This window comes from Lacerta agilis, chromosome 13 (assembly GCF_009819535.1).
Source record: "Lacerta agilis isolate rLacAgi1 chromosome 13, rLacAgi1.pri, whole genome shotgun sequence".
Taxonomy (NCBI): domain Eukaryota; kingdom Metazoa; phylum Chordata; class Lepidosauria; order Squamata; family Lacertidae; genus Lacerta; species Lacerta agilis.
This window is the reverse complement of record NC_046324.1, coordinates 18,638,294-18,662,625: the sequence shown is the minus strand read 5'-3', so window position 1 is coordinate 18,662,625 and position 24,332 is coordinate 18,638,294. Positions and strand designations below refer to the sequence as shown.

Below are 24,332 nucleotides of genomic sequence, written 5' to 3'. Positions count from 1 at the left end.
GAGCTTATCTACATTATAGAACTATATTGGTTTATTATTATTATTTTGTAAAATATTTTTATTGAATTTTTTCACAAGTGACAAGGTACAAGGACACAGTACTTGTAACAGCAAAAGGTACAATGGGGAAATTATCACAAAGTACACCTTGGTGTGGACCAAAGTTACATACCGATATCCTTAAGCTGTATCAGTCCTTTGAATATAACTCCACCACATTCATATCTGGCTTGATGGAGGTTGCATCAAGTGTCCATCTTTGTTGACTTATCAGATAAAGGGCCTCTGCATTATATCAAATCACTATTTTGGGGCAATGCCAGTAACAACTCAATTATGATAGACCAATTGCTCTGATAACACCATGCCCCATATTCTGTCTTGCATAGTGGACTCCAGTCATCTTCCAATGACATGATCTTTCCATTCTTGTTTCAGTAAACAGCAAGGCTACTAATTCTCAGTGAATTATTTGAAAGCCATCAGAAGTTTGACTCATTAATAAATAATTTTCATGCTGGATCAGGAGGAATGATATGTAATTGATGTTTTTCCTGCAAAATGTCACAAAATGACATTCCAACCAAAGATGGAAGAAATCTCCATTCCTCCTACAGCCTCACCAACAATCCTGTGAGATGTTTGGGTTGACTCTGTTAAGTTTTACAGGGATCCAGTGTCACCTATGGACAATCTTAAATGGGGCCTGTATTTTAGCTGATATAGATTTGAATGGTCTTTTGCCCCTTATATCACTCTAAGCTTCATCTGTTAATTCTTTCCCTGGATCTGTTTCCCACACACTTTTAGGACTAAAAAAGCTACCTTTCCATTCAGTAAAAAGAGCTTTGTAAATATAATATATCAAGCTGTAAGGGACGTTCAGTGGTTGCTCATGAAGGATCAGCCAAACACAGTACTGTACTTCTAAGCTAAGTTCTTTATTGTGCATCTTATTTACAGTGGAGCAAAAGTTTCAATGTCCATCTCCTCTCTCTGCAGAGTCCAGGAATGACTCTTTCCTGTTCTTTCTCCAGCAAAAGAGGCGCGGGATTCTCAACCCCCGCCTCCCCCCTCTACGTCCTTCCTGTCTGCTCCCTCGGAGCGTGGGAACCTCATCTCATTCCCTGCTATTCCCACGGTGCTGAGGCTCTGTGATCCTCTCAGAGCCCCTGCACCGCCTTCCTGCCTCTGACTCCCCCTCCCCACTGGAGGAATGGTCGCTTCCGGTGCTTGAGGGAGAGGACGAACTGTTAATCAGCTGCTGGGGTTCTCTATACAGTAGATGCTTCCGCGATCCTACCAGCCGTGGGGAGGGGGGTTTCCTGACACAACCTGATCTACCCTGTAAAATTAAATTTTCAAACCAAGTCAAAGGATATCTGTATTTCCTAATACTTAGCTGGTGGCATGCAAATGATCTTACTTGAAACCAGGTTGGGTGAATGCCATCTAATATTTGGAGCAGTTCTGTCTCTGAAAGGGGCTTACCATTCTTAAAAAGGTCACATTCTCTATAAACTTGTTTTGATTCCCAGGATGTAATTGGCAATATTTATCCACCCACCTAAAGTCTGCATGTTCCAAAATGAGCATTAAGGGGGAATTATGTGGTCGTAGCCTTAAAAAAATGGGTTAACAAGAGTCAAAACTCTTGAACTTTGAGATGCCATCAGCCCAGAGGAATCCATAGACAGTTCAGTACCTTTCCAAGGGATTAAGAAATCTACACAGATTATGCATAAAGGTTGTCAGTGCTTTTCTTCTAGAAAAAAGGGTGCTGGTACTCACTATGAAGTTGTTATAGTAAGTGCCACACTTTTAACCAGTGCTCTTCTTCTAGAAAAAAAGGTTAAGGTACTGTGTAACCTTGAATACCCCCAGAAAAAAAGCACTGCTTAAGTTGTTTCAAATGACAAAAAATGAGGGAAACTCAGTTCTCTTCTCAGCTTATGCTGACAAATCACTTTATTGCTAATTCTGTTCCAATTGTGTATACTACAGTTCCAAAAGCTCTTGTCATTTTTTTAATTGTTTCATTGATAGTTCTGTGAGAAGTCCTTGGAATAAGAATATGAATAATTGTTGTTGTTGTTGTTGTTGTTGTTGTTGTTGTTGTTCTTCTTCTTCTTCTTCTTCTTCTTCTTCTTCTTCTTCTTCTTCTTCTTCTTCTTCTTCTTCTTCTTCCTGCTGCTGCTGCTGCTGCTGCTATTGTCCTTCATTCAAGGATCATAGAGTGGCTTACAATATAAACACACAAAAATACATACCTTACATACCAGAAATTTTCCCATAGGAATAAATAGAAATTGTCAACTCATTATGTGAATGTTTTCCTAACAAACAATTTCCTGAGAACACATTGTGTTCGGAGAGTGAGACCTGCATGTACAATCATCTGATTCTGGCTATGTTTTTGTTTCTCTATTTTCCCTTCCTTGCAGGCCTTACTGTCATTAAGTGCCATGTTAAGATCACTGTCAGAATCTGACAGGGCTGATTCATTTGGCTGACTTTCAGACACGTCCTGCATTTCCACCAATTTTGCTGCATTCCACAGTGGTCTTGACATTATATCCCTCAAATTTATTATATTATTTCTTCAAAAATGTTTTTCTATGCCGTCTGACCAGTTTTGATTCCAGGCAGAGATGCAGAGTTAGGTCTCCATGTTGCTCAATGACAAGGCATGCCCCCCCCCCATTTAAAAATGTTTAATTCCCATGGTCTCCTCCAAAGAATTCCAGGAATTGTAATGGTGAGAGCACTGAGAATTCTCTCCTAGAGATCTAAATCTTGCCCACCCCCATCTCTCCCATTTACTAAAGAGTGACTGTTAAATGAGATTTGTGGCTGTAGTTTGGATATGTTCCATCTATTGCCCTGGAGAAATGTTTGCTAGGTTCTCCAGATCTGTCACCTGATGTTTCTTGATTAAAAGGCATTCTCTTAAAAAGCAAAGAAGCTGAGGACTTCTTGACATGTATTTGCCTTAATGAAAAGTAAGCAGAGAATTGGCAGTGGCTTGCTGTGGTCTAAACCACTGAGCCTCTTGGGCTTGCTGATCAAAAGGTTGGCAGTTTGAATCCCTGTGACGGGGTGAGCTCCCGTTACTTGGTCCCAGCTCCTGCCAACCTAGCAGTTCAAAAGCACGCTAAAAAGTGCAAGTAGATAAATAGGTACCGCTCCGGCGGGAAGGTAAACGGTGTTTCCGTGCGCTGCTCTGGTTTCGCCAGAAGCGGCTTAGTCATGCTGGCCACATGACCCAGAAAAACTGTGGACAAACGCTGGCTCCCTCGGCCTGTAAAGCAAGATGAGCGCCGCAACCCCAGAGTTGTCTGTGACTGGACTTAAGTGTCAGAGGTCCTTTATCTTTACCTTTTTGTTGTGGGATGAGTGCAGTGTGGGGTGGGGAGTATGGTGAAGACAGACTAAATATATAATGGGAATTCAGAACACATGCCCTTCATCCATGAGACAATTCCAACTTCCTCCTGCCTTCATGGTTGAAATGACAGTATCAGATACTAGAATTGTAGAGTTGGAAGGGATCATAAAGGTCATCTAGTCCACTGCTGCCATCCATTTTGCCCCTTGCCCAAAGTTTCAGTTGGAAAGTCTGCTTAAAAAGAGCCACATTTTTTAAAAACCCACTGCATGAACTTTTGCATATCCCCATTGATTTGTCACAAACTGTCTTTAAATATTTTCGGGTGTTGGTGTGAAATAGTGCAACATGTTCATTTGTTCAAGTCAGCTGTTTGGGCACAAAGCTTGTACACTCGAATGCAACATGGGGACACCCCTCTTATTAATGAAGAACAGTACAGGGATGTGCAAATCTGCACCATTGCTTTGGGTTAGGGAAGGTTTCTTGATGACGTTATGCTGCGCACAGCAAGCAACTGATTACCCTCCATGCACAGCCAGTTTCTGCCTCAAACTTTCAGAACCAATGAGTTCCCCTGCCCTTCAGTGCTCAATTCTGGAGAGAAGAGTATGTGCACAACTGCTTTCAGAGCAACCTCACTGCACTGAACATACTATGTCTGTCTTCACCTCAAATGTGTCTGTCTTCACCTAAGAAATGTCCTGGGTAAAACAGCTGTTTTGCAGTTCCAGAGGACATCATATTGCTTTTTAAAAAACTGCCTTTGTTTTGTGTAGGCATGCAACCGGTCATGTATTCAGTGAAGGAAGCTCTCCAGGGCAGACCTCACTGGATTCGGGTGGGCTATGATATCTGTTATTACAAGTAAGTGTACTCCACCTCCTCTTCCAGAATGTTGCTTGGGCTGTCCTTCCTCTCCTGCTAGTCATTATTACCCCATTAACTTCGTACTACCAATTCTACTTCACCCTGTAAATGCAGATCGTAGGGGTGACAAAATGATGGAGAACAAAAACATCATTGTTGGGTTTTTTCCTAGGGCGGTGGTGGGGAGAACATTTTTCAGTCTGAAGGTTTATTTCTCTTTGTGGGCAACCTTTTGGATTCTGTATGGCCCTGGTGGGTGGGGCAAGAGTCTGAGCAATGGATGCAACTACAGTCACTTACCTGCTAGCAACACAAGTTAGTGTTTTGTTTTTAAAAAAAATAGTTATCAGTTTTAAATACATGCATACAGATAGGGATGGGGAAGAAATTCAATTCAGTTCTCATTTAATGTTGAATGTATGTAATACATACAGGTAATACTCAAACCCAAACGCAGCCATTATTTAAAATTCACACTTCTCCGAATTTTGCAGAGCAGTTCTCTTGCAGCGTGCAAGAATGCAAATGCTGGGGTAAAGTGTGCAGGGTGTGTGTGGGATGTATATATTAGTGCAAATAGCATACAAAAATGCATTATATTAGGGGAAGTGCTTTGCGAGGATGTGTATGTTAGGTGAAATTACACACCAACATATATATTAGGAGAAATGTGCAGGTGAATTTTCATGAGGGCTTTGTCCATGTTTCCAATTTTAATTCCGTAAGCATGAATGCTGAGCGACATTTTCTCCAACAGGAACATTTGCCCTACATGTTGGGGTTGAGAACAGCCCTCCTCCTTCAAAACCCCTTGCAGCTTTCAGTTGTGTGGGTGTGCAAATTCTATGTGTTTTTAGTATCAGGAGGAACTTCTCTCTCCCTACCCGATGCTTTTTGAAAGCTTGTTTTACTTCTCGTATAATGTTGCCTTGGCAACAATGATGGGTGGGATAGACTTGTGTTTTTTTTCCAAACAAAGGAATGAAAGTAGTAGATTTGCTATCAGTAGGATGGAACCCCAGTGGATGCCACCACTCCCCACTCCCCCCCCACACAGATACACACACACGTTTGCCCCAGCATTGAGGCTTGGTCATGGTGTTGGAATGGGTGACCACTGGTAGTGACTCTACCGCTGTTGTTTATGGCAGGAGTAAACAAGGGTTTTAATCAAAATGAAAAAAAGGAGGGGGAAACCATTGTTGTTGTAATGCAAGGTTGGGGAGCCTTTTTTCAGATCAAGGGCTGCATTCCTTTCTGTGCAACCATTTTGCGTGGGTGGCACATGCCCTTGGTGGGTTGGGCCAAAGGCAAAAGCGGGCGGAGCAACAAATGCAAATTTCCCCTTTGTACAGTAGGCTAGTTTCTACATACACTCACACACCCCTCTCAACCAGCCAGCGAATGGTGTTCAAGGACAAATTCCAGCCAGGCTGAGACTCCTAAGGAGTGTGTCAAGTAGGGCCAATGAGGGGTGTTGTTCTGAGGAGAGTTCTGAGAGCCAGACAGATAGGGCTTGATGGTTGCCTTTGGCTCCCAGGGCCTGATGTTCTCTGTCCCCGCTATAATGAATAGCTGAAAATAATGTACCCTGAAAAATAATGTACCCTGAAAAATAATGTACTATTTTGCCTCTGTGAAAGAAATCCCCCCCCAAAGGCTGTGGGTGCTTGCACAAACTGGCTGCCATGAGCAGCAAAAAAGAGAGGTGGCAGTACTCCATAATGTAAGAAAAGCAAAGAAAAACCCTGATCCTAACTATTAGCTGCCTTGGGAAACAATGTTCTCTCTTTCTTCTGCTGTTGATATTCTGAAGCAATTTCAAATAGTTGATTTTAGGTAGTGGGCACCCACTTCTTTACTCCTTATGATTTTTACACCTCTTAGGCCCTTGTTGCAAGCTAGCTTTTAACAGGAGATTCTCACTGCATGACACTCCGTTCCCTATTCTCCTCCTCCTCCTCCATTTCCATCCTGATCTAGCAACCTCACTCTACTTTCCAGCCAAATGAATGGCCCCCTTTCCCCTGCTTGCATGTCCTCCCTCCCTCCTGCTTTCTCCTGGCATGAACGACTTTCCTGAGTGCTGGCAGACTTGGGCGCAAGCAGATGTAGGGGATGCAAGGCTTATAGGCTGATTACAGTCATAATGGGCCCTAATGTCATTAACAAGGCCGTTATTGTGCAGTGATTAAATAGCAGCTGACTGGTACGATTAAACTGTGAAAGTGCAATTAAGTTCTTAATCATAATCTGGAAAGGGATAGGCTACAGATGATGGGATAGGACTGGCTTGTTCTTTCTCTCTTCCCCCAGAATATGAAATGTGCTGAATTTTATGTTGATGTGCTCTGGAAAGGATTCATTCTTCATCTCTGTCATCTGATTCCTATCCACCCATATATCTGTCTAGGATCACTGTTGCCCCCAAAGTCTGCCTGGATTTCTCCAATCTAATCTGATTTCCCAGTTCACACATCATCAAAATTCTTTAGATAATTGGTAGGCTGAAATTTCTCAGAAATGACTTTTTCTGATAAAATTCCTGAAGATGTTCTGTTTTTCCAAGCCTCACCAGTCCAACAGTGGAATGGGCTCCCATTTTCCCGTCTGTGAAATTTGGGTGCAATTGTGGCACCAGTTTTGGTATTGTTTCATATAATTTTAATACTGATGAATAGCCCTTATGGGCAACAATGAAAATAAAAATGGGCCTAGAGGTGAAATTATCAATGGTGGTGCTCTTTCTGTTGGTTGGTCTCCACCATTTCACTTTCCCCATTATTCTGCCCTGATCTATGCATCATTCAGAACACCTTTCAGCATCATTCAGAAAGGAATTGCAGGACCAAAACCAACAACGGCAACAGCAGTAAGGAACATACTGCAAAACAACTGGCAGTGAAGAAGGGCAATTTGAGGCAGCGGATGGGTTCAAAGCTTCTGGCAGCTCCTGCACCAGCCCTAGTCCCAAAATTGAGACTGAATGTTTAGCTCAGCCTTGGCACATTAACTTCAGGCAATGCAGGAAAGGCCTGTGGCTCAATGGTACAGCATCTGCTTTGCATGCAGGAGCTCCCAGGTGCAACCCCTGGCTTCTCCATGTAGGGCTGTTAAAGACCCTTGCCTGAAACCCCAGAGAGCCTCTGCCTGTCAGTGTAGGCAATGCTGAGCAAGATGGAGCCAGTGGTTTGACTCAGTAGAAGGCAACTTCCTATGTTAGATGTGACCTGGGGAATCCCTCTGCCAGTGGTAGCCTTGGGAGAATCACCATCAACTGTACAGTATCAGCTTTTCCTTCCCCTCTACACATCTGTAACAAGCAGGAAAAGTAATACTGACCTACTGATATGATAGGACCGTTCTGAAGATTACTGTTCTAATGAATGCAAAGCACTTTGAATACTCTAACACTCTATATACATGTTGTTGTTATTATCATCCAGGGATGCAAATAGACCTGGGGAATGTGGGTTTTTGCAATACAGAGAGTGCATTTAAAACAAGATTTGGCATAGTTCCTGAACCCCACTCCCTCTGCCCCTGCCCAACACTCACATACAATTTGAGCACAAGTGTTAGGTACTGTCCAAGGTGGAAAACCTCCTTCGTTCATTATTGGATGCATTGGGCTGCATCCAAAGCTCTCTTGTGCTAGTGGACAGGTGTGTTTTAATGTAATGCAACAGAGGAAGCCCAATGCAACAGTTGGACTGGCGGAACTCATGAAACAGGTTTTGCACGATCCATTGTGTAACAAAGTTTCCCACAACATGCTCCATGTTCTCTGGTGCAGGGAGAGAGATCAGGACCCTACATTGCTTTAGAAATACAGTTCCAAAGCAGCAAATGAATAACAATATAAAAGTAGAATGATATTAGTGCATGCAAACATACAGGTACACACACACACACACACACACACTCAAAAGTTAACTTTAGTATCTCCAGTAACTATGGACTGTGTACAGCATTTCCTGTCCACTCTTGTGCTAGTGGGTGTGGGAACTTTAACGTTGCACAAACTTCCCCCCTTTTCTTCCTAATGTAACACTAATGTCTCAACAAATGAAACTGATCTGTAGAAAATGTAACTTGAAAAAAGAGACATTGCACATACTTTTGTAAACCAAGAAATCTTTAATAAAAAATACATCAAAAACAAACCAGAGGAATCCTATGTGATAGCTGCACTAGCAGACACTCATTACACAACAGATTGCAAATCTCTTCTGCGGCTAAGTTACTAGCCACCTGCTTATGGATTCTTTTGTACAACATTTCACCAATGGAAAAAACAAACAAACCACTAAGTGACTTTAGCTTAGCGCTGCATTGGATGCAAACCTGTCTATTCATCACACACCCAACCTTTATGCACAACACCTTATCAAATATAAGAAGTCAGGTCTCAGTGCTGAGGAGTTTACAATTTCAATTTGCAACAGAGAGAGGGAAGGGAGATTTATACAGTGGTGCCCCGCTAGACGAAAATAATTCGTTCTGCGAAAATTTTCATCTAGCGGGTTTTTCGTCTAGCGAAGCGGCAATGACAGCCGCGCTTTTGCTAGACGAAAAAAAAAAGACGAAAAATTTTCGTCTTGTGAGGCAGCCCCATAGACTTTTTCATCTAGCGGGGCAGCCTCCTGCTAGACGAATGCCTTCGTCTAGCGAGTTTTTCGTCTAGCGAGGCATTCGTCTAGCGGGGCACCACTGTATGTCTGAGTGTACTCAATGGTCCCCAATGCTAGTTCTACTCAGAATAAACCCATTGATGTTGGTAGCTGTGACCTGCTTCTTGGAATTCTTTTGACATGTGACTCAAGAGATTCAAGACTGGGAAACCTGGAATCTCAACACTGGTGTAAAATTGCCAAATGATTTCCACGCCTCTCTCCCTGAAATCCACCCACCATCACTGTATGGACTGATTCCAGTTCACGTCAGTGCCTTTACAAAACCAACCAGCTTCATTAATGTCCAATTCAAATTGAGGTCATCCAAATAGACCCCGGCAATATATTTTTTTCAGCCTTCAAAATGCCACAAGTTGTGCTGGTGTATAAAATATACATAAGAAGACTAAGGGGATATCAACACCCACACACAACAGAATGTGAATTTTAAACATTTGTTTTCTCTAACAATTACAGTTTTTAAGCTTAAAGGCCCAAAGGGTCTAGATAGGAAAAGAGAGAGAGAATGAACTTTGAAGTTGAATTAGAAATTGTGCAAAGTTCTACTCCAAAATGGTCTTCATTCATGTTCGCTTAACCTGGCAATTATGGGAGCTTCTTCCAGGTGCAGTTCAGAGATTTTTGAACCAATTCAAATGACTCCGTTAAACTGAACGTGTTCATTCCAAGCACTGCTGCAGTCGCAGAGTGTTTAATTAACATATGCCACAGCAGCATCACTCTTCCTGTTAACTAGTCAGGTTCTAGCCCACAGTTCAGGAATGACTGCTCCGAGCTGAAGGACAGAGGGAAGTGAGATGTACGAGTCTGCAGATCACACACTGTCTGAACTCCATTCACATTTGTCTTCCTCTGGAGGTATGTGTGTGTGGTTGGGGAGCAGGGACAACTCACTCCTGAAGAAGACAAATGTGGAAGCCCATGTCTCTGCTCTGGCATCATTTCCCTTCCCCTTCCCATGAGAGAGAGTTAAAAAAAAAACCCCCAAACACGTTATGGAGATTATTAGAAAACCTTCTGTCAAAAAGGGTTTTGTCAACCCCATTGCTCTGGTTTATTGCCTGCCCGCAAAGTGACAGTTATACACTAGTGCCTGTGTGGGAAAGTGAAGGGGGGGGGAGAGAGATGTTGCGGAAGCCCCTATAAAATGATCTAATTCACTGTTTGCTGTCTTGGCAACTGTTTACAATTATTACACACAGAGCAATAACGTTCCTTTCCAGCTGATTATTTAAGGAGCATCAGCGGCAGCTCGTGAGGCTCCCAATGGCACATCTGGGCATTGCGTTCCACAGTTCATTTCCAGTTCATTGTCTAACCCCACCTGAGCTGTCGCAAAGCTGGATGGCTCAAGGGCTTGGTAATTGGATGCTGAACTTTTTATTTCTAGGTCAGTAGTTAAAATTCTGCCCAGATCAGTACAAATGTAGTTTCTTACTCCCCTCTCTCCACATACACTTCCTTTCCTTTCCTTTCTTTTTTGCCTGCTGGCTGTTTGGTGTCCTTTGTGACATGGGAAAGTGAAAAATAGAGAGAGAAAAGCATTGATGTGTGTGTGCATGTGTGTGTGTGTGGGGGGGGGGGGTGCTGGTTCCTAATGCAGAAGGCCACAAGCAACCAGAACTTTATCTGATTTCCTCAGTTTCTCTGGGGACACAGGGGCCTAGTCATAGTAGATAGCAGAGTTTAAAGGCTGCACAACAAATGATTCCAATGCAGCTGTTGCACTAGTGGAAACTTTTTTTTGTGAAACGGCTAGTTTTTGGTGTGCAACACCTTATACCATTGCACAGCACTCTTTGGTAATGTACCTGTGTTCCCCTCTGCACAACAAATGATTCTTGTTGTGCAATCTGTTGCCAACACTCTTTGGTAATGCACTTGTATTTTTCCTTTTGCAACATTATTCCACTTCAACTTGGTGCTACATTGCAGTGGGTTGTATCCAACTAATTTCTACCCACAGTAGACCCATTGAAATTATTCGACCTAAGTTAGTCCTGTCCATTGATTTCAATGGGTTTACTCTGATTATGCCTCTGTATACCAGTTGTTTGAAATCACAGGTGGGCAGCTTGTAGGCTTCCCACAGACACCTGGTCAGCCACTGTGAGAACAGAATGCTGGACAAGGTGGTCTTGTGGCTTGAACTAGCAGGCTTGTCTTGGGCTCTTAGATTCTCTTGATCTGGATAGTCCTTCCAGATCAGAAGTGCACTGCTGTAGACTGCTGCCTTCCACAAGTTGGAGGATGCCCAAAATTACAGCAGAGGAGGGAGGAGTTACTGTGCAAGTCCATACTGCCCCCCTTGCCTCTTTCATTTAACCTGCAAAGAGCACTCGTGTTTTCCTTGATCTGAAAACTTACCTTCTACAGTCCTTAGCTTCTCTACTTTACTCTGCTGACTTTGTAAAGTAGGGCTGTATATGGGCCCCTCAAGCCAATTCAAGGCCCAGTCTGCTGCTTTGGAGTGGCCCCAATTTGACACGGGGTGATCTACGCGGATCAATTCAGTGACCTTGCACAGGCATGTGGTCAGAAGTGGGGCAGAGAAGAATATGTGCCTCTACTTCTCCCCTTCATCCTCTCCAGGCAGGACTGGGAAAGGCTACTGCTTCTGAAACCATGGAGAGCAGATGCCCTTCTTGAGCATGTGGGCTTCCCAGAGGCATCTGGTTGACCACTGTAGGAAATGGGATAGATGTTTGGTCAGACTCAACAGGGATCTTTGGTGAACTCAGATGGACCATTCGTTGGACCCTGTTATAAGGTAATGTTCTGTAGCCCTTTGGGGGGAACAAATGGCAGCTATCAGCTGATGGATGCTGGGGGAGGAATGCTGCTGGTGTAATGCCCTCAATTCCACCCATCCCTCTCCCCACAAAAAGAAAAACAATTGACAGGGGTTTGAGGGACCCTTTTCCTTGCTCCTTTCACAGGCCAAAATCCGAGTTGGAAGTTCACAGTTGAGAACCTCTGGTTCAGCACTAGCCACAGTGTGGCAGCTCTCACATCACAAATAAGACTGAGCTTTTGTGATGTTGATCTCTGCCATAAATACAAGCCAGGATGTGTGTGTGTGTGTGTGTGTGTGTGTGTGTGTTGCATTTGTTGACTTTCTTTCCATTCCCGTGCTACAAAATCTGGATAATGATAGCAATAGTCTCTGCCTTCTGGTCTTGCTAATTTGGCTGAAGAAGGGAGATGTGGGGGATAATTCAATAACATTTGTAAAGCACTTTGAACATGAAAAACAATGTGCTCAGTAAGTGATGATGATAGCAACAATAATAATTATGATGATTATTAATTAACTGGTGGTGCCAGCTGTGCTGGAAACAGTGCAAAGTGTTTGAAGGAGAAATAGCTTGCTTTAGGGTTTGACTATTATAAAGTGACTCAAAAGCACAGCAAATTGAGTCTGCATGCTAATAGCATTGTGATTTGGATTAATAACCTCTTTCTTAATGCTGGTGCTCTTTTTTCTTTTCGCTTTGCAAAGGCTGTTGAGTTTAGGGAACTTATTAGTGCTGGAAGTAAGTTCTGAAGAACTCAATAGGTCTTGCTTGCAATCACAAGCTCAGGCTGTGTCAGATGCTAATTGCTTAAGAATGTGTGAACCAGTGTTATGGTTTGGGTGTCTGACTAGAACAAAGAGTCAGATTCCAGTTTGGTCATCAACTGCAGTGGGTGACTTTGGCAAAGTTGCTTGCTCTCAGACTTAATGTGGATCACACGCAGTTAATGTGAGGAAGGGGAGAAAATGGTTCATTCCATCTATGCTATCCTATGCATATACAGTAACTGTAAACCAGGGGAAGCTTAAGCCTTTTTCCAAATGGCCTCCTCTGTGCATTAGCATAGGAGGGAGTAACGTACCTCTGACTCCACCCGCAACATGACATGCTTCACCCTGTCTCTTCAGCACAACATCTGCTGCGGGGAAAGCTTATGTGTGCACAGTTGCATGTAAGCAGCATCCCCAATCACACAAGGCTCCTGATCATATGGACCCTAGTAGGATCCACTTTGCAGACATTGAACTGAGTGTGCAGAGGCAAAAGCGGGCAGAGCAATGAATGCAAACGGTGCATTTGTACAGCAGGCTAGTTTTTACACACCCACACACAACCCCCCCCCATCCCACACACCCTCTGTCCTCTATCCAGGCAAGCAAGAAGCATGAACAGTGTGTAAGGACACATTCCAGCCAGGCAAAATCACTCAAGGAGGATGTGAAGCAGGGCTTCTGGGGAGGTGCGGTCTGGTGAAAGTTCTGAGGGCCAGACAGAGAGGCATTGTCTCTATAGTCATGAGGTTCTCTACCTGTAATCTTTCCTGAGACTGGTAGTAGTCCTCCGGGGTGCCTGGTCTTTTTCATCCCTGCTCTTTTTCACTGGAGATTTTAGGGATCAAGAATGATACCTTCTGCATGCAGAATAAGTGTTTTGTCATTGAACCACAGCCTCTGCAATAAGTAATTGTTTTTCAGTAGGTTTAATGTAACATGTAGTTTGGTTCTAAAGTGTTTCTTCCATTTCAATGGGACTAACAGCTCCATGCTATACTATCTACACAGACATAAATCATATTAAGTTCAAAGAGGCTAAATCCTAGGTGAGAGGGTGTAGGATTGCAGCCACAAGAGTTAATAAGACCCATTCAACTAACCCAGGCACAGGCAAACTCGGCCCTGCAGATGTTTTGGGACTACAACCCCCATCATCCCTGACCACTGGTCCTGTTAGCTAGGGATGATGGGAGTTGTATTCCCAAAACATCTGCAGGGCCGAGTTTGCCTGTGCCTGAACTAACCCAATGAGACTTACTTCAGAGTAAGTCTTTCATCTTGTTATTTATTATTACTTCAAAGTAGACATGCATAAAATCATACTGTAAGCTAAATTGGAGTCAGTGTGAGAATGTATTTTTCTTCTTCTCTCACTTAGTTTCTCCCTACCTTCTGAGATAGATGGTGGGGAAATGCTTCTGTGCATGTGCAAAGTAATATTATGGTAGCAAAACCAGAACTCACACTTCTAGAAGTTGGAAGGCAGCTTCCGAGTTAAGGGGTGCAATGTCTAGAACAGCTTTCCCCAATCTGGTGCCCTCCAGGTATTTTGGACTACAGTTCCCACCATCCCTGTCCATTGGCCACACTGATTGGGGCTGATGGGAGTTGTAGTTCAAAACATCTGGCATGCAGCAGGTTGAGGAAGACTGCTCTGAAAGGAATCATAGAATGAAAGAATTGTAGAGTTGGAAGGGACCCTGAGGATCATCTAGTCTAGTCCAACCCGCTGCAATGCAGGGATATGCACCTGTCTCTTATGGGGATCGAACCTGCAACCTTGGCATTATCAGCACCATGCTCTAAACAACTGAACTATCAGCTTGATGATGTTGTTGTTGCTACATTTCCACCTATTTCATTCTTGTAAGTCAACAAATTATTTTATGTCTCATACAAAAGAAGCTATGATTAGGCCATGGGATTTCAGACTTTGGCCCAATGAATAAAAACAACACCAGCACGAGGGAAATAAACAGCTTGTGTAAATTTCAGCAGCTGAAATTGAATCTTTCGGTCTCTTCCTTATATTTTGCATTTTAATACAATGCAGATAAGATACCTTTTTTAAAACAATAAGAGGGGGAGGGGTGTCACAGAGTCCTTCAGAATGGGAAGGTTTAGCAACAGCATAATTGGTGCTAGGCAGGGGAAATTATTGTCTGAGATGTACTTGTGGATGCAATTTGCTGTGGTGCGGTTGCTCTGAAATGCGTGAATTGGCTCTTCATCTCAGCCAATGGGAACTCTTTCACCATCACCCTTGAAGCTGGTTCTTAAAAAATAAATAATACATTGCAAAAGACCAGGTGATGACAGAGAAGGAACATCCGTTCTAAAGATTTGTATTTTCCTGGGAAGTGTGATGTGATGTGTGTGTGTGTGTGCATGTGCGCACACATATGTTTAATCAGAATCAAGGCAGGGCTAAAGTTAATGCAGACAGAAAGTGGCAGGAGCATAAGCACCCAGCCATGGCCAATCTGCAGGAACCACCCTTCCTTTGTTTAAACATTTGAAACATTTGCATTCCTGCTTTCTGCCTGGGTTGGCTCCAGGTTGGGGTGGGGTGCAGAAATGCTCAATGTCATCAGTTCCTCCACCAGCTGCAAACTTACCTGAAAGCAGCAGGCCTAAGAAGTCACCTGCCATGGTAAATTTCCTACAGTGCTGCTTACTTACTTTCGAAATTAGGGAAAGGGCTATAGCTCAGTGGTAGAGCATCAGGTTTGCATGCAGAAGGTCCCAGGTTCACTAGCATCTCCAAAGTAGGGCTAGATATGAGCCCTCTCTGAAATCCTGGAGAGCCACTGCCAGTCAGTGTAGGAAGCACTGAGCTAGATGGACCCACGGTCTGAACTCAGTATAAGGCAGCTAGCTTCCTATGATGCTAAACAGGGATGCAGTCCAAGGAGATGTGGTTACAGGTGAGTATTACTACCAGAAACAGCTACAGGTACATCTTCAGTCATTACAAAGAGTCAAAACTAGGATCAGCAAAAGAAACCAGGACTCCTGCACCTTTGATTATTGTGTAGGAGAGGGGATTTTGATTAGTGCAGCTTGTCATGCAGTGGTGTGAGAAGCTGAACCTGCTGAAATCCCTTCTCCAGTGCTATTAAAAGTAATTCCATTGCCTTTCCATCTGGTCACCCTAATAGAAAAGTTAACAAGAACAAATGCTTTCCGCATACCCTGCTCTCTCCCCCCCCCCCCCGTTTCATTTTGAATATATGCAACAAGAGAATGCCTTTGAAGCTTGCTGCAAACTTTGCCTCTCCCATACACCAAACCTTTGGGAATGACGCTCCTGTTTTTTGTGCTCTCAGATCAGGAGTAGGAATGGAAGAGAAATCATTTGGCTCGCAAGTAGGAATCACAAGTGGGTAGGGTGTTGTTGAGCTCAAGTCCTGCTTTTGGCCCTCTCATCGGCATCTGGTTGGCAACTGTGAGGACAGGATGCTGGTGGGACTTCCATCTGATTCAACAGGGCTCTCCTTATGTTCCTAAGGACTACCATAACTCCATATGGGGAGGCCAATTCAGGAAACTGCCTTATGCTAAGTCAGACTGTTGGCACATCTAGCTTAGGATTGCCTCTGAATATTAGTTGCTGGGAGTCACAAATGAAGAAAGTTGTTGTTACACTCAGGTTCTACTTGCAGGATACAGTCGTACCTCTGGTTACGATTGCTTCAGGTTCCGTTTGTCATGGGATACAAATGCGCCGAACCCGGAAATACTGGAACGGGTTACTTCCGGGTTCGGCAATTCACACATGCACAGACGCGGAAAATGACACCATGCGCAGAAGCGCTGAATCGCACAGTGCACATGCGCAGATGTGGTGCTTCAGGTTGCGGACCTTTCAGGTTGTGAATGGGGCTCCGGGACGGATCCCGTTCGCAACCAGAGGTACCACTGTACAATACTCATAGGCATCTAGTTGACCAATAAGAAAACAGAATGGTGGACTAGATTTGCCACTGGCCTGATCTACAGGTCTCTTCTTACATTATTATGTTTAATATGAACTCATTAAATTGAATTCCCCAAGCAAACACATGAATGGAAGCTAACTTTTGAAACTTGCACTTCTCTGTATCCTCCAGTGCAGTACACCAACCTAAGAGTGCATATAAAAATCAATATATTAGTTAAAATAACATACCAAGGTTGCATTATATTGGGGGAAACTGCTTGCAGAAATTCATATATTAGGCAAAATTACATACAAAAATACGCATATTAGGAAAAATGTGTGAGAAAATGCATATGGCTTTTTGTGCAAACTTGAAAAAAAAAGTTTTTGTTTTTGTTTACATCACAAACTGGTGCAGAAATGGGGTAAATCTGACCTTACAACTGGAAAAACTGAGACTCTGAAATGTCAGTCGATAGTCAGGTTGTAGTGGTCATAAGACAGTTTCAAAAACTCAGTGTTGCATTGAAATTCCTTGAATCTAAAAAATTATCCAGCTGCAAAATGAGACCTGCAGCAAAATATTGCAATATGGAGTGATCCCTCTTCAGAATTTCAGCCACTCCATTCTATTCTTTCTATCCTTGTGATCACCCTGAACCTCTGCACTGTCTAACAGATAGTCCCTCTTCCATGCCCTTTGAGAATGCTAAATCATCATTGGGGTATTTCTGCCTCTGTCCCCCAGAGTCCTCTGAGCATGTGGGTTCCTTCCGCTTGTGTCTGGCTGGTGCCATTTTTGTTAGCTCAGGACTTGCACTTGGAGAATTGAAATTCCTATTAGTATACATGCAGGTCCTGCCATCAGAAAACTCATTATCTGAAATCCCTGTTATACAATCATAAGGAATTATACCCAAACCTCGCTATGTGAACAGCTGATTCAGATATCCAAACAGCTGGAGTTCCACCACTTCCTTACTTGTTTGTGTTTTGCTGGTCAGCAGCAGTCATTTCAGAGAGAAAACATGGAGGGAGGGAGGGAGATCAGGCAAATCAGGGAGCAGGAGAAATCAGACAAACCCATTTTTATTTTGCCTGAGTTTTGCTGATTGGCCACACCAGTTTCAGGCAGAAAGTGTGGAGGGAGAGAAGAAGAACAGACAAATCACAGCTTAGAAACGTTCCCATGGGAAATAATAGACATAATCAGCTCATTATGTGAATCCTTGACTAATGAACAATTTCCTGGTAATGCCTTGTTTGGGTAGCAGGACCTGTATGTATATGATTCTCCTCTGCTACCCTATTGAGTCTGGCATTCGCTGCTGAAATATGAGAGGTCTCATCTGCAGTGGCATCCTGCCGGCACTAGAAGACTCACTTGTTTATACAGGCATTCCCTTGATCTCTTGACCCGAGTCTTCTGTTTGGATTGCTGTTTTACTTGCTGTGTTATGTTAATGGGATTGTTTTATTGCTCATTTCAGTCATAGCCCTTTATATTTTATTGGGATATATTTCATTGCCTATTTTAATTACAGTGTATTTTCAGTTACCCTGTATTGTAACAGTGTTGTGCAATTGTTTGTTTGTTTGTTTTCTATTTTGTAAAATGCTTAGAAGCCTTCTGGGCATTAAGTGGTATATAAACAACAGCAGCAACAATCAGAATAACAGGTTATTCTCTCTCTCTCTCTCTCTCTCTCTCTCTCTCTCTCTCTCCTCCCTCCTTCTACCAGAAACCACTACCAAAATTGCACAGTAGCTGCAGCTTCAGGGGAAACCCATGGGAAATCCTGCTACACACTTACTTTCAGCATTGTTTTCCCTCATAAGGAAGATGTCTGCTACCTGGCATACCATTATCCCTACACCTACTCTGCTATGATGGTAAAACTCTTTCCTCTACTGAATTTCCAGATTGGGGATGGGGAAGAAATTTGTTTCAGTTTGCATTCTGGTATGGGAAAAGGCTCAGTGCTTCACTTTGTTTGGCTATGAGCTTCGCTCAGGCTCAGAGGCAGTGTGGAGGCATTGTTTGCAGAGCCAAAATTCTACTCACTCCTGGAGCATTCAGGACAGAGGACATGGTTTTGCCTGGCTCGCCTGGATCAGAGGACATGCCTCCCTGCAACCCTCCCTGCCTCTACTCTGTAGAAGCCAGAGATTATATAATAAAGTAGTTTAAAGGTAAAGGAACCCCTGACCATTAGGTCCAGTCGTGTCCGACTCTGGGGTTGTAGCGTTCATCTTGCGTTACTGGCCGAGGGAGCTGGTGTACAGCTTCCGGGTAATGTGGTCAGCATGACAAAGCTGCTTCTGGCGAACCAGAGGAGCGCACGGAAATGCCGTTTACCTTCCCGCTGGAGCAGTACCTATTTATCTACTTGCACTTTGATGTGCTTTCGAACTGCTAGGTAGGCAGGAGCTGGGACCAAGCAATGGGAGCTCACCCCATCGTGGGGATTCAAGCCACCGACCTTCTGATCAGCAAGCCCTAGGCTCAGTGGTTTAACCCACAGCGCCACCCGCGTCCCTATAAAGTAGTTTACATTCAATTTAAATTATAGTCTACATTCAATTTAATAACTTATACACTGCTTAATATAACAAAATCTCTAAGATGTTCATAGAAATTGCAAGCAAAATCACAAGCAAAAATATTACATAATATTAAAATACTACAAAATGCAATGGCCCTTTAATGCACTGCAGAATGCAGGGGGCCTTAAAATGGTCAGACAGCCCCTCAGAGGAGGTGGACTGATTGGAGGTATTTTTTCCAGCCTGCATAAAAGAAGGCTTCAGCCTGCTGTTGAGGCAATACCAGTACAGTAGTTCCCTGACATACCGGTAGTTCTAGGAAGTGCTAGCTATTGGGAGCTCTCCAGGGTCCTGACCAGCTGCTCCTTTGCCATAGGACCATATAGGGAAGAAAACAATGTCTATGTGTACTGTTGCAAATTAGTTTTGGCTATGTAATGAATGATGTCATGGGGGAACAAGTCAATTGTGAGTGAGGAGCCGTGCTCCTTGGATTTGTCATTGGTCTGTGGAAATCATGTAGTGAATGGGAAGATGTTGTTCATCTGAGTCCTCAGTCAGATTTGGCTATATGATGGTATTTCTTGGGGGAGGGGACACACACAATGATTTAATTAGGTCTTGGGAGAGAGTGAGACAGAGTGCAAATAAGAGAGTCTGAATGCAAATTAACATTTCTCCAAGTACTACCAAACAATAATAAAAAGCAGAGCTTTTTCTGACAATGCTACAAATGTCCATGAAATATGAGGAATAGTTTCAGCACTACCCTACCCTATTTAAAATAAATTGAAGGTGTATCTCCTGTGTGTACTAAGGTATGGAGAAACACTCATTTCCTGATTCTGGCCAAATCATGATTGCTAGGGACATTCCCTCCACCTCCTGCCCAGTGATGGCTTTGACCAGGTCAGCTAAAATAACTCACAACTTTCTCCTGGAGCTTCTAACTTTTTGTCATGGGAAAACAATTCCATTTTTGCAGCCTGGATGATGAACAAAAACCCATTTCACGAATGTGCGTCATTAGGTTTTATTTCGCAGCATATGTCCATGCAAAATGTGTGTGTGTGTGTGTGTGTGTGTGTGTGTGTGTGTCCCCTTCAAATCAGTAATGAATTCAAAGTGATTTAGCAACTCAGGGGCTCAATTACCTGCACAATGCAGATGAAAAGATGATAAAATCCCATATGGAAACAGTGACTTGGAAACACTGATCATAATATAATGTGCATTTAATAAACTGAAAGCATATTTATAGCACACCTCTGCATACTGTGCAAAGGGACAGTATTCAATGCCACTGTTACTCTGAGTAATGAATGAATGTATTTTACTCCAGGATGATAGATGAAAATAGTTATTAACAGAGTCTTGCTGCACACAAGCACATATAAGTGGAACCTAGAGGGCCAACTTTGATTTCAAAAACAATGATAACTGGGCAGAAGCAGGACCAATAAGGAAATGTTTTGGTACCAGCAGGTACAGTGAAGTGACTCTGTGTTTGTTTTAATGCAGGGTAAAGGAGCGGAGGTGAAGGGAATTGGGTGTGAAACCAATCTCCAGTGTTGTTGTCCTTTAGTTGATTTATGAATTGCTTACTATGCAACATCTCAAAGCATCTCATAATAACACATTAAAAACATATATAAAAGAATTGCATACTTAAAACAACTGTAAACATATGCGTGTCTGCATATGTACAAACAGTTTAAAACTATATACATTAAAAATAGATACCGACTGGTATAAAGATCTCCACTTAAAAGGCTTATTGAAGGTCTTCAACAGGTGCCGAAGAGGAAACGGAGATGGCATCTGTCTGGTGTGCAATGAGAGGGCAAGTGCTGCCACACTAAAGGTCCAATTCTGACACAATGAGGAATAGACTTCCTGATAGGATAGTATCTGCAGGAGGCTTTCTCTTGCAGAGCTCAGGTATGGGTTGAGTCAGTAAGGGACGAGACAATCTGTTACTGCCAGCTTGCTGCATTGCTTTGATGCCACTTGTTTTACCCCACCTCCACTCAACCTTTGAAGAGCTGCTGTGAAAGGGATGCAGACACATGAATTGGTGGGCTGTGTCCAGTTTGGCTCAGCTGCCTAATTCCTCAGTGCACAGAGACAGATTGCATAGTTGGGCAGGTAGATATTTGCATCTTTTGTAGTATGTGTCACAATAGGCAGAGTGGACCCCCAGACCAGCTGTTTTGCACTGGCTGCAGCAGAAGGAACACAAGGTGTGAGACAGAGCTAAGGTGCAAAAACAGGATTCGGGGTATTTACAAGGATGTGATGAAATGAAAAGGAGGGTCAGGTCCCCAAGAAGAAGGTGCTTTAATATATTCCGGGAAGTTTGAAGGTATGGAAATGAGTTCCCTTTATATAATTTGCATCCATACCGCCCCAAACACTTCCTATCATTTAAGTGCTTTAAAAACACACAAGCACCTGACATGTCTAGTCTTCCCCCATTCCAGCCCATTTTCCCAGGTGCACAGTTTCCCCCTAATTGCACATTTTGTGGTCAATTGCACATTAAAACAACAACAACATCAACCCTAATTTGTGAGTGTCCAGGAGCATGTGACTGGTCACTTTTGCAAAGAGGGTGCTGGGTGATAAGGATCTTTGATTTTATTTGGATGGACTTTTCACACATCCTCCTGCTTTTGTCCCCCTCTCTCCAGTCTCACCTTGACATCTTGGAGCAAGCCAGGAATGCAAAGAAAGTCTTCTTCAGGAGGCAGACTCTGTGCCACACTCTGGGAGGAAACCCCTGTCCCCTGCTGACAATCACAGCCATGCCTGAGTCAGAAAGCAGCGATGATCTGGAGCAGTTCCGTAAGTCATGGATGCCTCTGAGTTAGTCCATTTCATTTGGTTTGTAGCCTTCCTCCATTTGGAAACACAATGTGAGTGACAGTGTGCATTTAACAGTCATATGCAATGAGTTAAAATGCAGCAGATGGAACCCTGGGCTGAACCGAGATTATCTGCCCAATTTTCACTGCTGTCGAGAAACACTCCCAGATTGGGCTGTGTTTTCTAATGTTTGTTTTTGGAAGCACTGCTTACAGGGACTGTGGCAAAAACCTGAATGGGGATATTGTTCTTTCTAAAGGGAAGAACTGGTTGTAACACCAAATAATGCCACTTGCTTCAACAATGTGGCCAAAATTTTGCTGTCCACCCAGTTGCTTCAGGGACCAATGTATATTAAGTGTAGCCTGCTTGCTAGTGAAGGTGCCACTCAGACCTGGGGCATGCTCCAGGAATGATAACAACAGCAATGTTCTAAGTATGAAATCCACTTGATTTGCTGGATGAATTGTCAGAAAGAGACTGTACCATGTGGTGTGCTACAAGCTTGCCTCCGGGCAAGGCTGAATAATCATGTATTTACTTATTTCATCTGAGCAGCTTGGTTAATTATAGCTTTTGGGAGATACACCAAATTTCATTTCCCTGCCTCCTAGCTTTGATCAACCCCCATGCCCCACTCCCCTGGCTTTGTTTTGACAAGCCCTCTAATCTATGGGTCAGGGAGGGAAGGGATAAGGGGGTCCATTGTTGCAATTTCATAAATGGCCAAGCTTTGGAAAAACACAGTAAATGTTTAAAAACCTTTTTGTCACCGGTACAAATGGGAGTTGCCTTCATCACTTGTGGATGAGCCACATGGATGGAAGATGTGGCTTTCAGCAAGGGTGTCATCCAGAACTTTGGAGACCCAGTCAGCAGAGGCAGTGGAGCAGAGCTGAAGACAGCTCCTCTTTCATTGCCCTCAGGTGGGCTTTGTGTTCTTTAGGTCCACAAGGAACTCTGTCACTTTCCCCTGCTGTTACTTCCTTTCAAAATCCATTGCAGTAAGGCAGGTGCCTTTGCAGTATAATTTTCAGTTCCTGCTAAAACTTTTTTGTTTAGGAACGTGTACCTAGACAACACCACCACCATTAATAAATGTCTTTATTATCCACTCTTCACCAGCAAGCCCTGGGTCCCAATGTAAATTTTTTAATGCATATTTGCTTTTAAAATTACCAATTTTATTCATATTTTCATGAACTTGAATCCCCCCGTATTTTTTCTTTTGAATATTTATATTGTTTTATGTAAAATACTTAGAGGTTTATGTTGATTAAACAGTATACAAATCTTCCATAATGGCAACATCTACAATAATTTTGCTTTCCCAGAGAGCTCCCACCACCACCACCACCACCTCCCAAAGCAGACATATACAATGTGGTTTCTCAAGACTAAATTGACTTACTTTATTTATTTCAAAACATTTTTTATATAGGTTAATATTTCAAGAAAATGTGGGTCTCATGGATCAGGCCAGATGTCCATATAACCTGACATTCTGTTCAGGTTTGGGCAAATTGAGCAAGATGAGGTTATGTAGGCAAGGGCTGAGGCAAACTTAAGCACCCTGGAAAGCTCCATGCTAGAGAAACTCCATAAGCGCAAAACCCAAGTTTCAGCACCAGTCAACCTGAGGCTGAGCTTTGAAAAGGAGTTGCAAGTCTGAGTAGTTACTGGTAGCTGCACATTCAGTGAGTGGAACCTCCTCATTTAACGAACCTCAACCTGCTTTAGTAGTTATCAGGTTTGATGCTGCAAGGGAGACTCTTGTTCCACTAGGGTGGGTATGGAGCAAGGTAACTCCAGTGCCTTTATCCAGAGTGGGATTGGCACAATGGGCCCCTCTTGCACAAGTGCTTCTGGGTCAGTAGAAGCATCTGGTGCTGACCTTGAGGGGAAATTATCTTCCCCAGACCACATCCCTGACCTCATGCCCTGAAGATGGAGAGTACGGCCCCAGCATCACATGAAAGGGAAAGTAGGCCAAGATAAGCAAGAGGTTGGGTTCAAAAGGCAGCCCCAGGAGGCCACAGAAAGATAACTCAGTGCAGAACTAGTTGTTGGGAATCACAAGTGGGGAAAGGTCTGTTGCATTCAGGTCCTGCTTGCGGGCTTCCCATAGCCATTTAGTTGGCCACTGGATGTTGGATGTTGGACTCTCATGGATCATTGGTCTGATCCAGCAGAGGTTCTAAAAGGATAAAGAAGCAGGAGCAGGTATCAGGCTAGACCAAGCTAGGCTTCAGAAGTCTTAGAGAACTACTCTGGCTGATGACTTCCTCAAGCACCAGTTATGTAAGGCTATGTCAGGGTTGGGGAAGCTGTGGCCCTTCAGATGCTGCTGGATTGCAAGCTCCCAGAGGGATGATGGGAGTTGTAGACCAGCAACATCTAGGAGACCAAAAGCTCCCCAACCCAGACTTATAGATGTGATCAGGATGGTGCCATGTTGCAGCAAGAATT

General features: G+C 43.4%; 1 protein-coding gene across 1 annotated transcript in view; it reads left to right on the top strand.

Moving 5' to 3' along the window:
- The window catches only part of LOC117056939 (cytosolic carboxypeptidase 4-like), a 211,096-nt gene that overhangs the window by 88,935 nt on the left and 97,829 nt on the right, over positions 1-24,332 (top strand). Inside the window, exons 15-17 of the mRNA XM_033167644.1 lie at positions 4,168-4,255; positions 18,191-18,341; positions 21,689-21,842. Of these exons, the coding sequence (XP_033023535.1) occupies positions 4,168-4,255; positions 18,191-18,341; positions 21,689-21,842 (393 nt within the window). The remainder of the gene's footprint in view (positions 1-4,167; positions 4,256-18,190; positions 18,342-21,688; positions 21,843-24,332) is intronic.